Source organism: Loxodonta africana, chromosome 12, assembly GCF_030014295.1.
Source record: "Loxodonta africana isolate mLoxAfr1 chromosome 12, mLoxAfr1.hap2, whole genome shotgun sequence".
NCBI lineage: Eukaryota > Metazoa > Chordata > Mammalia > Proboscidea > Elephantidae > Loxodonta > Loxodonta africana.
The window spans coordinates 65,971,932-65,988,358 of record NC_087353.1 but is presented as its reverse complement, the minus strand read 5'-3'; the positions used below and the strand labels follow the sequence as shown (position 1 = coordinate 65,988,358).

General features: G+C 43.3%; 1 protein-coding gene across 9 annotated transcripts in view; it reads left to right on the top strand.

Annotated features, from left to right (window-relative positions):
* The first annotated feature begins 1,144 nt into the window (after positions 1 to 1,144).
* The window catches only part of ZC3H7A (zinc finger CCCH-type containing 7A), a 48,224-nt gene continuing 32,941 nt past the window's right edge, over positions 1,145 to 16,427 (top strand). For 2 of the 9 annotated variants that reach the window (XR_010323632.1, XR_010323631.1), the window contains exons 1-4: positions 8,910 to 13,228; positions 13,318 to 13,419; positions 14,271 to 14,310; positions 16,084 to 16,281. Coding sequence is in view for 7 of the 9 variants with exons in the window: in XM_003417718.4 (XP_003417766.2) it covers positions 13,352 to 13,419; positions 14,271 to 14,310; positions 16,084 to 16,281 (306 nt within the window). In the remaining 2 variants the exon portion in view is untranslated. Of the gene's footprint in view, positions 1,246 to 8,909; positions 13,229 to 13,317; positions 13,420 to 14,270; positions 14,496 to 16,083; positions 16,282 to 16,427 lie in introns of those variants that run through there. The other 7 variants (XM_064295603.1, XM_023557347.2, XM_003417718.4 and 4 more) reach the window with 6 other exon arrangements.

Here is a 16,427-nt window from a genome sequence, read left to right as displayed (position 1 = left end):
TCACATCATGGCACTCCCAAGTAAGGCCCATCAATGAGTGACTCCCACTCCAAACAGTACTAACTCTAAATTTTACACTTTAGACCTGTCTCCTGTTCCACACACCAGTTTTTCCTGTTCCACAGACACCAAGCTACAGCCTCAGGGCCTTTGCATGTGCTCTTCCCTCTGCCTGGCTCACACTCCCTCCATCTCTGTATGGCTGATACCTTCTTGCAGACCTTCCTGAGCCCCCTCCCCCTTTCATGTAGCCCTCTGACCTCCCATCACAGTCACATCACCCTGCTTTAGTTTTTTCTGTCCAAAATGATCTTACTTGTGGGCTTGTTGGCTTGCACCCCCCCTCCCATGGGGCAGGGGACTCTGTCTTGCCCACTGCTGAGCCCCCAGAGCAAAGTGCAGGGCCTTGCCTTCAGGGACACTTGGCTGGTTGAAAATAAAGGTGGATGAGGTGGCATATGGCCTGGGGATCTGAAATTCCGGGAGCCAGGCCCTTAGAGAGCCAGCCGAGTGAACTAGGAGGAGGCTGTCTTTCCGTCCCAGAGCTGTCACGTAGCTCCGAGCCTGTATTTCCTCATCTGTAGAATGGGGACAATAAATGTATTCTGAGGCTACAAAGAGTGCTTGGCAGGTACTACTAAGGAATTGGTAAATTAAACAGAATCTCGGGGGGTGGAGGGGGCTTCCTGATATGCATAAAATCGGTCACGTCTCTGTTAGACGTTGCTATAACTCCCAGCACTCCTGCCCCACTGTCGCTGTCCTGCAGTGGCCAGACGAAATATAAGACGCCAAGAATTTGAACTGCACATCAGCAACCAATCAAGTTTTGGTGTAAGTATGACCTGTGCAATATTTGGTCTTCCTATTGGCTGAAACTGGCGACCACCTGGTCGGCAAATGCACGCTTATTTCTGGGGCTGCCCAGTTAGGCCTTAGGGCCGTGAGCCGCATACACCCCCGCGCCGCCCCCGGCCCCGCGTTCCCGCCGCCGCCACTCGGCCCGACGTGGCGCCGCAGCCGCCCGCCTCCCGCCCCCTGCCGACGCTCCTGGGCGCAGCCAATGGCGGCGCCTCCCGAGCGGCTGGCGCGGCCTCCGGCCACCAGAGGGCGCCGCGGCGGGCGCGGCAGAATCGCCGCCGCGGGTCGCGGGGGGAAAGCTGCGAGCGAGCGAGCGCCCAGGCCGCCTCCGCCGCCCGCTCAGCTCTGCATCGCCGCCCGCCCGCCGCGCGGCCTCCCCCACAGGTAGGTGCGCGCCGCCCGACCCCCCGCGCCTCTCTCCCGGCCCCCCGCGCGGCCCATCCCCCTCCCGGCACTCCCCGCGCGCCGCTGTCTCGTTCTCGCGCGGGGCCGTTAACGGACGCGGGGGGAGGGGCGCCGCTGGGACCCCCGCCCTAGGTCGGCCGTCCGCGGTCGGTCCGCCCCGGCTCCCGGACGTCTCCTTCCCTGGGCCGGACACCTCCCGGGCGCCTTCCTGGCCGCCAACATGGAGGAGACCCCGGAAGCGGGGGAGGGCCAGGAACCCGTCGGCCTCGACCACAAAAGACAAACCGCCCCGTCCGCGCGTCCGCTGCCCGCCCAGGGCGCCCCGCGAGCCGGACGGCGACGGCGGCCCAGGGCAGTGGGCGGGCCCCTGCATGGGCAGGACCTGCAGGGCCCCCGGGGTCTCCCGGTCTGGGTGTGTCCAGGGGGCTTCCCCCAGGGGGTGCGTCCTCGGGGAGTGCAAATAAGGGGATGCTCTTTCTTCCTTGCGCGAAGAATAACAGTCCCAGTACCCGCATGCGTTTCCGTTGACAGAATATCTTCTCTCTGCATATTTAACTTTTTTTTTTCTTCATGAAAATAGTGTCTGCCCTAGTGGTCGAGAGACTTTAAAGTGTTTTTCAGATTAGGGCGGGAAAGATGCGGAGTGGTTAGCTCATTTATTTTGGGACAACCTTTTTTGTTGTTTTTTGGTTTTTTTTTTTTTTTTTTGCGAGAGTTCATCTAGAATGGGTGGCGAATAGTTCCTGTGTTGATTGTGGACCCGAGGACAGCCAGGTTAGGTTTCTTTTCCCCACCCTTAAAGAATGAAGACCTGTCAGTTCCTATTAGCGTAAATTTCCTGTTCTGGGAATGGTCATCGCAGGGGTGCGGTCAAGCTGGAAAGTGCCGCCTGGGCCTGAGAGGTTACCCCTGCTGCGTAATTGGCTGAATTTATCAGTAGTTGGGAATTTTCCTCTTCTCTGATGTTAAGAAATGAAAGAAGGTATCCGTGTAGGATCTGTTTGAACTAGACCTGCGCTGTTGAGTAAGGCGGCCACTGGCCACATAGAACTGTTGAGCACTTGAAATGTGACGTGCTCAGAGTGCAAACACACATCGCATTTTAAAGACTTAATATAAAGTATATTTTAAAAACAGACAGTTTTTTAGAACCGTTTCGTGTTTACAGAAAAATTGTGCAGAAAGTACAGAGTTCCCAGAATACCCCCTGCATGCTGTTTTTCCTGTTACTGACATCTTGCATTCCTGTAGTATATTTGTCACAAAGAGAAAACACTGTTGATGCGTTGTTACTGTCGGTAGTTTACTTTTAGGTTCGTTGTGTTGTATGGTCCTGTGGATTTTGACAAACGCAGAGATGTCATGTGTCCACCATTACAGTATCATATAGAATAGTTTCACTGCTTTGGAGCACTTATAATTTTTATACTAACTGTTGAAATGATAATATTTTGGACCTGTTGGGTCAAATAAAATGTATTATAATTAATCTTACAGTTATCCTTTTTTTTTTAAGTGCGGCTGTTAGACTATTTAAAATTACCCGTGTAGTTCCCATTGTATTTCTCTCGAAAGGAGCCCTGGGTGCTCAGTGGTTAAGCTCTCAGCTGCTAACCAAAAAGGTCAGCTGTTCAACTCAGCAGTCTGCTTCTGTAAAGCGTACAGCCTTGGAGACCCTACGGGGCAGTTCTAATTTGGACTATAGAGTTGTTATGAGTAGGAGTCGACTCAAGAGCAATGGGTTTTGGTTTTATATTTCTTTTGGACGGTGCACAACTAGAGCCTCTGAGTGAGGGAGGTGGCTGGGAGCCTATGTTATCTGCTTATCTTTTCCTGCTTCTCTGATGGTTTGTGGCCTCCCTCTAAGGCTCTCAAGGAACCCTCTGCTTCTTCTGTCCCTTCAGCTGAACTGAGCTGTTGAGCTCAATTGCACAGGAGGGGTCTTGCCCTCATTTGCGGAGTAATTCAAGTTAATGGACATAATTTTCACTCTTGAGAAGTTTTTTCTGAGGTTCAGCTCAGAGTCAAATCATGAGTTATTGCAGGCTGGATGTTGTTGACTTTTGTGTGTGTGTGTGTGTCCTACAGAGAGCACGTTGACTTTTAGGGCCTCTGCTACCTAAATGAACTGAAGAACACCCGCCTTACATTACTGTGACTTTTGGATGGGGCCACGTCATACCCCAACCCTACACCCTTTTCTCCTTCCCCAGATTCTGTCCGTTTTTTTCCCAGTTAGGATGGTGGGTGTCAACCTTATTGTCCCATCTGCCTTAATTTTGATTGATTTTAAAATCTTCCAGTTTGGGTGGGTGGGTTAAATCGATGTTCTAAGGGGGAGAGAAACAATTATGATAGAATCTCAGCTCTAGGAAGGGTGACAGTGCCTCTTGGAAAGTTTTGAGCATTTCAATAAAGGATGAGATAGAAACAAAAGCAGATGCCTACTCGCTGTTGCCACGGATAATCTAGAATGGCTTTCTACGGACGATATGACGTGAGGAAACTTTGGTGTTTTAGATGATGAACTTGTGTATGTGTGTGAGAGAGAAATACTTTTTCTGCAGAATCTTGGCATTAGAAGTGAAATTTATTTTCTCTAAAGTGTGAGGTGTTTATAAATCAGCAAGAAACTTTAGATGATACTTACAGTGGAGAAGGGATATTAAAATATTGCTAATTCAGAGGGGAGATTTTTATTAATGCTAGTGATAACCAGGAAACCCTGGTGGCATAGTGGTTAAGTGCTACAGCTGCTAACCAAGAGGTCAGCAGTTCAAATCCGCCAGGCGCTCCTTGGAAACTCTATGGGGCAGTTCTACTCTGTCTTACAGGGTCGCTATGAGTCAGAGTCAACAGTAGTGGTTTTTTTGGGGGGGGGCGGGGGTGATAACACATTTAATTCACCAAAAAAAAAAAAAAGAGGCTTATTAAGTGAGGCCATTTTCTCTGATGTAAAGACATGAGGTGTTGTATTCTTACCAGTTTTTGTCCCAACAAGAAATTTTCTTATGTGGTTACCAATTTCTTGTTTAATTAGTTAGTATTAGGTTTATTCTTATACTTCGTGAAGCCTCAGGAGCATACTGGGTTAAATAAAATGTAACATTACAGTTAATTTTATCAGTTTCCTTTTCCTTTTTTTAATGTGATTAGAAAATTGAAAATTATCTCGATCCCATTATATTCCTCTTGGGCAGTGCACAAGCAGAGTGTCTGAGTTGGGGTGGTGTGACAGGACCAGAGAGGCACAGAGAAATGGAACCTTTGTGTTTTATTAAAATACGTGAATTTGGAGCAGAATGTTGATATGGCACTTTCAGTTAGAAGGGTGCACTGGGCTCAGCAGAGCCTCTGTGGGGTCAGGTGTGCACCCTGGCACAGGGACGGAAGATCTCACGAGTAGTCCTGGCACTGACCTGGGTGACCTGGGCAAATTATTCCACCCTGAAGACTGCATATCTTTCTTGTTGAATCCTCCTATTGTGTATCAGATGAGATGTCCCGTATGAAACATGTGAAACAGCACTAGGCGCTTTAGGAGCACTGGGCAGGTGTCGTAGCTGATAGAATCTGAGATCTAACATAGCGATTTCAAGGTGAATAGTCCCTGTTGGGAAAAAAACAGCAAAATATGTACTTGCCTTCCTGCTGTTGCTTAGTACACCCTCTATCACGAAGCTTTCATTTTCAATAGAGGGGAAAAACTGTCTCTTAAGGTAACCCAGTAAGATCTTTGCTGTTGCAAGAATATAGTGGAGCATCCCTAATATTTCACTGCACAGACTTGTGGTCTTTTGAGGGTTACCTTGCACTGTGTCCTGGGAGCTTTGTGCTTTTGCAAGTGTTGCCATTTTAAGCGAACATATTGCGAGGTTGAAAATAATGTTGCCTTAACTTGTTTTCGTTTGTTTTAAAGCCATCACAGGGAGAGACTTGAGTCCAAGGGTAGAATTTAACCTAGAGTGGTAATTATAATTTTTCTTTTGGAATTTGAGGATACCTTTTTAGGCAAAAATACAAGCTGTGCCGCATTCCTTGGGGCACTTTGCCCAGCCCTGTGGTAGTCCTTTTTGTAAGTCCCTGGGTGGCACAAAAGGTTAAGTGCCTTGAGCTTGTTAGGAATCTAATTTAGTGGCGCAGGTGGCTAAGCACTCTACTCCTAGTGGAAAGGCTGGCAGTTGGAACCCACCCAGAGGTGCCTCAGAAAAAAGGCCTGGCAATGTTTCCAAACGGTCACAGCCTTGAAAACCCTCTGGAGCAGTTCTGCTCTGCACACGTGGGGCTACCATGAGTTGGGATTAACTAACTGGCAGCTAACAAAAACACAACAGCATGTGCCAGGCAGAGTCCCTGGATGGCGCAAATGATTAAATGCTCAGTTGCTAACTGAGAGGTTAGCAATTTGAATCCATCTAGAGGTGTCTTAGAAGAGAGGCCTGATGACCTAATTCCAAAAAATCAGCCACTGAAGACCCTATGTAGTACAGCTCTGTTCCGACACTGTGGGGTCACCGTGAGTCAGAATCAACTCCATGGCAGCTAACAACAATGACATATCAGGTCATAGGTATAAAGATTTTCCTTGGAGTGGGACCTTAACTCCCTATGCCACAGCATTGCTGTGGAAATTCTCTGCTTCATCTGAGCTGTTTTAAATGATGTCCCTTGAACGTGTATGTGCTTGTGTGTGCACATGTACGTGTGTACCCACTTATTCTATTCCTCCCAAGTGGAGCTGTACTTTCACAGTCCAGCCAGGGCCCCCTTAGACAGGTGCTTGTCCTCCTCTAGGTACAGTTCTCACTTAAGATGCAGAATGACAAGTCCTTGACTCATGCTGAGAACCCACAGACACCAGAGTAACTGGAGTAAGTGAACCTGGGGAGGCTGTGAAAAAGTTGGGAAGGTAGTCCTTCCCCATCGGGTAGGTCACTGTAAGGAGCCTAGATATTTTTCTAAGTGCATTGGGAAGCCATTGAAGAATATTAAGGAGAGGTGCAGTAACCAATTTGTGTTTTTAAAAGATTGTTCCTATTAGTTTAGTGTGTGCAGGGGATGGGGTGGGAGCTGTGAAGAAGATGGGGAGGTGGTAGCAGAGGCAGGGGAAGGAGGTATTGCAGCTGTCCCCGTGATGGTGAGATGATGGTGGGCCTCAGGCTGGGGAACAGCAGAGAGGTTAGGATATTTCAACGGTATCGCTAATGGGCCTTGTCAGTGGATGGATTGGTGGTGGAGTGTGAGAGAAATAGAGGGTAATGGCCATACTGTGGAACATACTAGGTGACTATTAAAACCAGCTTTATATGGAATGACCTCTAAGATTAGCTACTACATGAGAAAAATAAGGTGCAGAACATATTAGCATGCCCATTTGTATAAACAATCTTTTTTGATCTATTTTGAAATTAGAGATTCACAGGAAATTACAAAAGTAGTACATAGAATCCTGTGAACTCTTCACCCAGCTTCCCCCCCGCCTCGTGACATCTTATGTAACTAATACAGTAACAAAGCCAGGAATCTGACGTGGTACCATACTGTTAGCTAGACTACAGACTTTATTCAGTTTTTACCAGCTTTACACGCACTCATCTGTGTTTCTGTACAGTTTTATTCCTCGCCTTGTGTAACCACCACCACAATCAAGATATAGACCATTCCACATAATGTGTCTCTGACGAAATGCAAGACACTGGTCAAATGGTTGGCTGCCCTCAGGGAGGGCACACTGGGTGGCTGAGTGACAAGTTGGGAAGGAGACATCTCTTTTTACTGTGGTGTTTTTAGAGTACTAATTAGAATACTAATTTTTAAACAGCTCTAGAAGTCTGTGAAACATCCAAGTAAGACTGTCAAGTGGGTAGATACGGCACCTACTGCCCTCCAGAGCGCTGCCTGGAGCTGGACGTTGGGGTGTTGTCAGGGAGACCCTAGATGAAGGCATTTAAGGTCTGGGCTGTGCAGGAGGCCCTCAGGGGAGAGTGTGACAGAGGGAGAAGGTGATCTGGATGAAGCTCTGGGCTCTCACCTTTAAAGGTCACATAGAGATTGAGCCTCAGCCTTCCAAGAGAAAGAAAAGTTGGAGACAGAGATGGTGGCTTTTGAGCTGTTTCCCCAGAAAGTGCTAGAAAACCTTGAACTTAGACCTCATATGAAGGGCGTGTGGATCAGGATAGAGGCTTTCCTGAGTCACATACCTGTAGGGGCTGGTGAACCCAAGATCAGCAACTCAGAGAGCAGGGCTCTCGCTCACAGGCGTTGAAGGTCAACGAATTCCAGGATTGCCAGGAAGAAAATTTTAGGAAAAAAACTTTTGAAAATGAAAAGCTCTGTCTTACATATCACCTGATACTGTGTTCCAGATTGTTAACTATATAAAAACCAAAAAAAAAAAAAAACCTGATATTGTGCTCCAGATCGTTAACCATATAAAAACCAAAAAGCCAAACGCACTGCTGTCAAGTCTTCCCACTCATAGTGACCCTGTAAGAAAGAGTAGAATTGCCCCATAGGGCTTCCGAGGCTGTAATCTTTACAGGGAGCCCTGGTGGCGCAGTCGTTAAGAGCTATGGCTGCTAACCAAAACATCGGCAGTTCTAATCTACCAGCCGCTCCTTGGAAACCCTACGGGGCAGTTCTACTCTGTTTTATAGGGTTGCTATGAGTCAGAATCGACAACAACGGGTTTAATGGGTTTTTAATCTTTGTGGCAGCAGACTGCCACATCTTTCTCCTGAGGAGCCGGTGGTAGGTTTGAATCACCAATTGTTTGGTTACCAGCTGAGTGCGTAACCACTGTGCCACCATGGCCCCTCTAACCACGTAAAAGGGAGAAAGTATTTCACGCGATTAAACGAATCTGCATCTGATTTCCTTCTAGTCACTTACTTGAGTTGTCAGCTCTTTACCACATGCCCTTCGTAAGAGTTCGAAGTTCAAGGTTTTCTAGCACTTTCTGGGGAGATAGCTCCAAGGCTGTTAACTAGACCGATTGTTATTACCTGGGAGTCCCTTCCTAACCATCAGATTTACTTTTTGAGTGAACCTCAACAAATTCCCTACCTCCTTCCTTGATCACTGTGGACAGAGGTTGGGGAGAGGCTTGTATCACCGAGGAGAGTGGGCGTAGTTCTGGCTATAGGCTTCCTTTTCTTTTGTCCCAGTCCTTTCGACCTGACTACCAAAGCACCCCCAAATGCTACCCGGGTTTCCTTTGAGCTGTAAAGTTCTGACTCTAAATTGTCCCCACTTACAATACAGCAGAGAAAATACTTGATGGTCCCTTAAGTCATCTTTCCAAGGAATGGCTCAGAGGCTATATAGACTTTTTTATTTTTATTTTTTTAAATGCTTTAAATTTTTTTTCCCAGAGGTAAATACTTAACGTGGCTCAAAAAACAAAAAGTTTTAAAGGTATACAGTGAAAAGACACCATCCCATCCCTGCCCAGCCATCCAGTTTTCTCTACTACAATAGTTCCCTGTGATTCTGTTCAGGATTGTTTTATGTAAATGACAGCAAATATGAGTATATATTTCCCCCCTTTTTTTCACAAAGCAGGGTCATACTATAGACACTTTTGTACCATTGGTCTTTTTTTTTTTTTTTTAAACAGCTGTGCTGTATAGATGTAGCACAATTTGTTTGGAGTATTTTGAAGCAGACATCATATTCTTGCCTATGTAAACACTTCAATAAAGTATCAGCATTTAAGCATAAAAGATCAAAACATTTAGAGCTGGCAGATTTAAAAGATGAATCAGCCCTAGTTATCAGCTTTTGGGGCATTCCAGTCCCCACCCCCAGCCCCTTTACTCTGAAGAAGGTGGATTTAAAAATAAAACTACAACTGGTAAACAGTAATGAAACTAAAAAATGTCAGCTATGTACTTGCAACACGGGTGGAATTTCCCTTTCTGTCACGTGGGCCCCAATGCATGATTTATGTGGTAGATGGCTTCTTAGCTTTCAGCCTCAGTGGCTCTCAGCTGAGGAGCCCTGGTGGCGCAGTGGTTAAAGAGCTCTGCTGCTAACCGAAAACTTAGTGGTTTGAACCCACCAGCTGCTCTGTGGGAGAAAGATGTGGCAGTTTGCTTCTATAAAGATTACAGCCTTGGAAACCCTGTGGGGCAGTTCTGCACCATCCTGTAGGGTCACTGTGAGTCAGAATCAATTTGATGGTAATGGCTTTTGGCGGGGAGGAGTTCTCAACTGGGAGTTACCATGTCCCCTAGGGGACATTTAACAATATCTGGAGGCATTTTTGGTTGTTACAGCTGGGGTGGTGCTTCTTGTATCTAGTGAGTAGAGGCCAAGGATGCTGCTAAACATCCTACAATGCACAGGATGGCCCTCAACACTAAAGAATTATCTTGCCCCAAATGCTAAAGTTGACAAACCCTGGTTTAGGACATTGATAGATGATGTTTTATCACAGGTCTCTTCATGGTTCTTCTTCAGCTTGCTGGGTACTGCTCAATAAACGTTGATCAGTGGGGATAGACATGTATTCACATTTGGCAAGTGTTACGTCGAAGACAAACTCTTCCTGTCTAGAAAATTCCAATTGAAGTGACTTCATTTATACCATTCTGTCACTCTTTTCGATAAGAAGTATTCCAGAAGTTTGTGTAACAAAATATGTATAAGGTTTAGACTGTGCTCACAAGGAAGGCAGACACCCTTGGAGGAGAGTGGATTTGAAAACTTTTTACTTCTGAATAGCTTCCAGAAGCAAAACAAGGCCAGGACTGTTCTAGTGGCGGCTTAATTAAGCATGTAGAGAGAAGAAACTAGACCTGTAGCCTGGAAGGAAGAGAAGAGAGGAGAGGGAAGGAGAAAAATGACTTTTTCATGGAGATTGTTTAGGAGGGACGTATAGAATCTGTATAGCTGTTCAGACTTTCTGTTGTTCGATGCCGTCAGTCTATTCCAACTCATGTTGACTCCATGTGACAGAACTGCTCCATAGGATTTCCCAGACTTCAGTATGGATTGCATCTCAAAAATCCTCACAACTGGAACAGTGAGCAACATCATGATAAATGATTGAAGTTGTCAAGGATTTCATTTTACTTGGATCCACAATCAACAGCCATGGAAGCAGCAGTCAAGAAATCAAAAGACACATTGCATTGGGAAAATCTGTTGCAAAGGACCTCTTTAAAGTGTTGAAGAGCAAAGCCTTGATGTCACCTTGAAGACTAAGGTGCGCCTGACCCAAGCCATGGTATTTTCAGTTGCATCATATGCATGCGAAAGCTGGACAATGAATAAGGAAGACCAAAGAAGAATTGACGCCTTTGAATTGTGTTGGCGAAGAATATTGAATATATCATGGGCTGCCAAAAGAACGAACAAATCTGCCTTAGAAGAAGTACAACCAGAATGCTCCTTAAAAGCAAGGATGGCGAGACTGTGTCTTACATTCTTTGGACATGTTGTCATGGTTCTGTTGTTTACCGCCCATCTCATTTCTTATTCAGTTTGCTTTCTTTCCTATTTTTCTTTGGTCAATCTGGCCAGTGGTTTATTGATTTTGGTAAACTTTCAAAGAACCAGCTTTTGGCCTTGTTCACTCTTTCATTTAATATTACTCTTTTATTATTTGCTTTCTTCTGGTGCCTTAGGGTTTCTTTTGTTGCTCTCTTTCTGTTTGTTCAAGTTATAGGGATAATTCTTTGATTTTGGACCTTTTTGGATGTGTGCATTTATTGCTATAAATTGACCTCTGAGGACTGCTTTAGCTGTGTCCCAAAGATTCTGATAGGAAATGTTTTCATTCTCATTTGATTCTATGGATTTCTTTTTTCTGTCCTTAATCTATAATCTAGTCATTTTGGAGCAAAATGTTGTTCAGTTTCCATGTGTTTGATTTCTTTTCACTGCTTTTTCTGTTACTCATTTCTAGTTTTATGGCTTTATGGTCAGAGAAGATGCTTTGTAATATTTTGAAGTTTTGGATTCTGTTAAGGCTTGTTTTATGACCTAATACGTGGTCTGTTCTAGAGAATGTTCCATGTGCGTTTGAAAAGAAAATATATTTGTCTGCTGTTGGTTGGAGTGTTCTGTATATGTCTGTGAGATCAAGTTGGTTGATTGTGGCGTTTAGATTCTGTCTTTATTGAGTTTCTTTCTGAATGTTCTGTCCTTCACTGAAAGTGGTGTGTTGAAGTCTCCTACTATTATTTTGGAGCTGTCTATCTCTCTTTTCAATGCTGTTAAAGTTTATGTATGTTGGAACCCTCTTGTTGGGTGTGTAAATATTTAATGTGGTAATATCCTCCTGGTATATTGTCCCTTTAATCATTATATAGTATCCTTCCTTGTCCTTTGTGGTAGATTAACTTTAAAGACTATTTTGTCAGAAATTAGTATGGCCACTCCTGTTCTTTTTGGTTGTTGTTTGCTTGATATGTTTTTTTCCATCCTTTGGGTTTTGGTTTGTGTCTCTGAGTCTTAGGTGTAACTCTTGTAGGCAGCATGTAGATGGATCGTGCTTTTTTTTTTTTAAATCCATTCCACAACTCTCTGTCTCTTTATTGGTGCATTTAGTCCGTTTACATTCAGTGTAGTTATGGATAGGCATGAGTTTAGTGCTGTCATTTTGATCTCTTTTTTTGTGTGTGGTGTTGACAAGTTTCTTTTTTCCACTTAATTTTTTGTGCTGAGTAGTTTTTCTTTATAAATTGTGTTTTCCTCTTTTTCATTGTTGGTAATTTTGTTTTTGCTGAGCCTTTATGTTTTTCGTTATTTTATTTTGATGTGTAGGATTGTTAGTCTCTTTTGTGGTTACCTTATTATTTACCCCTATTTTTCTAAGTTTAAACCAAACTTTTATCTCTCTATATTGCCTTGACTTCCTCTCCATATGAAAGATCCATGACTATATTTTTTAGTCCCCCTTTATTGATTTGATGTTGTCACCTTTTACATAATGACATCTCTGTTTCCCTGTTTTCAGCATTTTTTTTATCTTGACTTATTTTTGTGATTTCCCTGTCTGGGTCGATACCTAGTTTCTCTGTCCTGTGTTCTAGTCTTGGGTTGTTATCTGATGTTATTGATTTTCTAACCAGAGGACTCCCTTTAGTATTTCTTGTAGTTTTGGTTTATTTGTGTTTCGCAAATTCCCTAAACTTCTGTTTATCTGGAAGTGTCCAAATTTTGCCTTCACATTTGAGACCAGGCTGTAATCTTTTTTTTTTTTAAATTGTGCTTTAAGTGAAAGTTTACAAACCAAGTCAGTCTCTCATATAAAAACTTACATACACCTTGCTGTATACTCCTGGAAACCCTGGTGGCGTAGTCGTTAAGTGCTACGTCTGCTAACCAAAGGGTCGGTGATTCAGATCCACCAGGTGCTCCTTGGAAACTCTATGGGGCAGTTCTACTCTGTCCTGTAGGGTCGCTATGAGTCGGAATCAACTTGACGGCACTGGGTTTGGTTTTTGGTTTATACACTCCTAGTTGCTCTCTCTTTAATGAGACAGCACACTCCTTCCCTCCACTCTTTATTTTTGTGTCCATTCGGCCCCCGGCTGTAATCTTAATGGAAGTAGATCACAAGGTCATGGTCCCACAGAGCTGCTGGGTGGGTTCGAACCACCAACCTTTTGGTTAGCAGCCAGGTGCTTAACTGTTGTACCACCAGGGCTAAGGGGTATGAAAATCTCCTCTCTTGTGTTAATGGTTTGCTAGATAATTCCCCATTGCCGTGGATTTGATTCCAGCTCTATATTGACCCTTTAGGACAGAGTAGAACTGCCTGTACAGTTGCCAAGGAGTGGCAGGTGGATTCAAATTGCTGACCTTTTGGTTAGTAGCCATAGCTCTTAACCACTGCACCACTAGGGCTCTGTGCTAGACAACAGAGGGACCACAGAGATAACTCCTGTACTGTCCTTGGCATCGAGGAACCTAAAGTCAAGTTGAGAGATGGACACGTCCACAACTAATTGTATGACAAGGTCTCAAGCCATGGGTGCTTTAATTGGGGTCCAGGAACCCTGGTTCCTTATGTAACTTTGTGCCTTGTTTCTTTTCCAGATTGCCCATTTAGAAAGTGGATGTGCAGGGTAACATGTCCAGTGTGTCCGAGGAGAGAAGAAAAAGGCAGCAAAACATTAAGGAAGGACTGCAGTTTATCCAGTAAGAGCCTGAGAATTCATAATTTGTATTCTCTTCTCAATAATTTTTTGTTTTTTAAATGTGGCTGTATACCTTGCAGAGATGAAGAAATCTTCAGCCGTGCTTAACAAGTTCTATAAATGTGGGTTAGAAATGCAGTGTTTTGGTTTCAGCAGTAATTTTTGCTCTTGTACATTTGAGGATTCTTTGTGTCCTGAAGTGTGTCATGTTGCTGATTTTTAGGGTTAAAATCCCTCTGTATCCCCCAGATGTTAGACTGAGGAATTTGAATGTAATCTCATAAGAGCAGTTCTCATGAATGAAAAGTGACTGAAAACTAGCTGTCAGCACACAGGGCTCTTGTGCTCAAACATTTTGTCTAAGAAGCACGGTCTCTAACTGGGCTTCTTGCAGCGCACCAGTGACGGCACAGCCTGTGATTCCGGTAGGCACGTCCAGGCAGAAGAACCTCTCTGTTCCTTTCTGGGAGAGAGACATTCTTCTTCATGTTGCAGTAAGTTGAGTCAAATAGGATTGGCAGTGCTGTACTATTTTTAAACATTTTTGACATTTGAAGAATTGAACTTCCTTTTAACAGAAGTATGATTTGAAAGGAAATGTACTTCCCGAAGGCATTACTAGGGAATAGTTTTAGGTTTTTTTCATGACTGCACTGGGTTGACTGGGTAGTCATATGTGAGTAAAGGTAGTAAAGGAGAATTGTGCCTTTAAAATACACTTTTTACCAGTGGCGATGACAACAGGTTGGTTTGATTTGGGAGCTAGTCAAACCTCAGTTTTAAGGTGACTTCTGATTGAACAAGTCCTAATGGGAGCCTGATAGTTACAGTTACTTTGTTGTTTCTTCTTAGGTCTCCACTGTCTTACCCAGGAACACAGGAACAATATGCGGTAATGACTGGGAAGATCTGCTTGAAAGCTCTGCAAGTAGCTTGTGAACCTTAATATACAGTAGGAGTTGGCAAACTATGGGCTATGGACAAATGCTCCCCACTGTGTGTTTCTGTAAATAAAGTTTTATTGGAACACAGCCACACCTGATTATGTATTATCCATGGTTGCTTTTGCAACATACGGTAATTGCGACAGAAACCATATGGCCCACAAAGCCTAAAATATTTACCCTTTTACCAACCTCTCATATAGAGGATGTTGTTTTGGGGGCATTCTTAGATAGCTATCCTGTGTATTTTATTCTCTGCTAATATGATCTTGAATTTATGTTTTGAGCGTCTTGAAAATTACTTTTAGCCTATTTCGTTTCACCACAAATAAGTGGGACAGAATGTGTTAAAAAGGGGAATGCAGAGTATCTTCTGTTTTAGGAGAAAAGATGTTCTGACAGCAGTAAAGGGGGATCAGGTAAAAACAGGAAGAGCTAGTGATAAATCTAGTTAAACACAGGGAGAAAGCACAGTTTGCCGGATCTCGGTCAGCAGGTCCACTTCTTTACAGACTGTGGGTTCACCTGAGGCTTTTTGTTTCTAAGGGTTTTCATGCTTCTAAATGTCACGTCTTTCTTTCTCTCTGTCTCTGTCCCTCCCCCCTCTTTATTTAGACTCTCTCTTCCCTCTTCTCTTCTTTCCCTCTTTAAATGCTGAGCGTGTTATTCATAAGACTATTCCAAACAGATGTAGAAGCATATAGCATTAGAACTAGAAATCACCTGGGACAGCTCTTTCATTTTGCAGACATGGAACTTGGGTCCAGTCGGGTTAAGTGGCATGTCACAGGTCACATCAATCAGAGATTGATCTGTCCAGTTTCTTCAATGATTTAGGCAGTTTAGAAGTGAATCCATAAAATGAGAAAAAAAAATTGAATATGTATCTGATCTAGTGATGGGAAAGGACTTTTAAAATATTAAAGCAGTGGTAGAAGTCATGAAAGAAAATTGAGAACTGTGTGTGTACCAAAAATATGTTTACTTACTTGATAAGAAAATGGTTTAAAACCCCTCCCATACCCCCAAAATAGGTAAATGGTCCATTAAAATGTGAGAAAGGCTAATCTCACTGGTAATCATAAACATGCAGATTAAAAAAAAAAGGAGGCTTTTTTTTTTCACCTAGGAATTGGCAGAGGCTTTGTACACACACACACACAACTCTGTTGGCAAGGGTGCTGTGAAGCAAACCACTAGAAGCATTAATTGTTACTGCCTTTTTGGAAGACAATATGGAAATACTAGGCAAAAGCTTTAAAATGTTCATTCCTTTTGACTCAAGGTTTTCAATTGTAGGAATTCTAAGCACAGAGTTGGAGATATTAACAAATATCTACAAGGTGCTTTTTCAGCATTTTTCTTAATAGTGAAGCATTGGAACATTTTAAATATTCCACAGTTGAAGCCTGGTTAAATAAATAATGAATTAGCCTCAGAATATCTCTATAATGGAATATTAGAAGGTATTAAGCTTTTTTAATTTTATTTATTTACTTTTTTTTGTATTTTCCAAAATTTTCTTTTGAACAAGCAAGCAAGATAAAAGCTTTAGCTGGGACAGCAGTGACTTGGGCTGAATTTTATAGTTTCTTACAACAATGCTTATTGCTTTGTCAGATTGTTAGGTACAATCCTCTGACATGTTAAGTATAAAAATTAAACTTTATTTATATACCATGTTGCACAAGATGCTTCAAGTGGCAACTCCCTGTTTTTAGGTATATTTACGTGCCCTTGTGAGAAATCTTTTTAATGAAGGAAATGATGTCTATCGGGAACGCAATTGGAATGGCTCCATAAGCCAATACACAGAAGCTTTGAATATAGCTGATTATGCAAAGTCTGAAGAAATTGTAATCCCTAAGGAAATCGTTGAAAAACTTCATATAAATCGTATTGCCTGCTATTCTAATATGGTGAGTTCTGATTTTTTAAAAAAAGGAAAAATGTTCTTAGGGAGAAAATTTTCTTTTCCAGTGATACAGTACATTAATAAAAAGTAAATCTCCCAATTTCACTTTTAAAGAACAGCCTATTAACTGCTTTTACAAGAGCCTGGAGC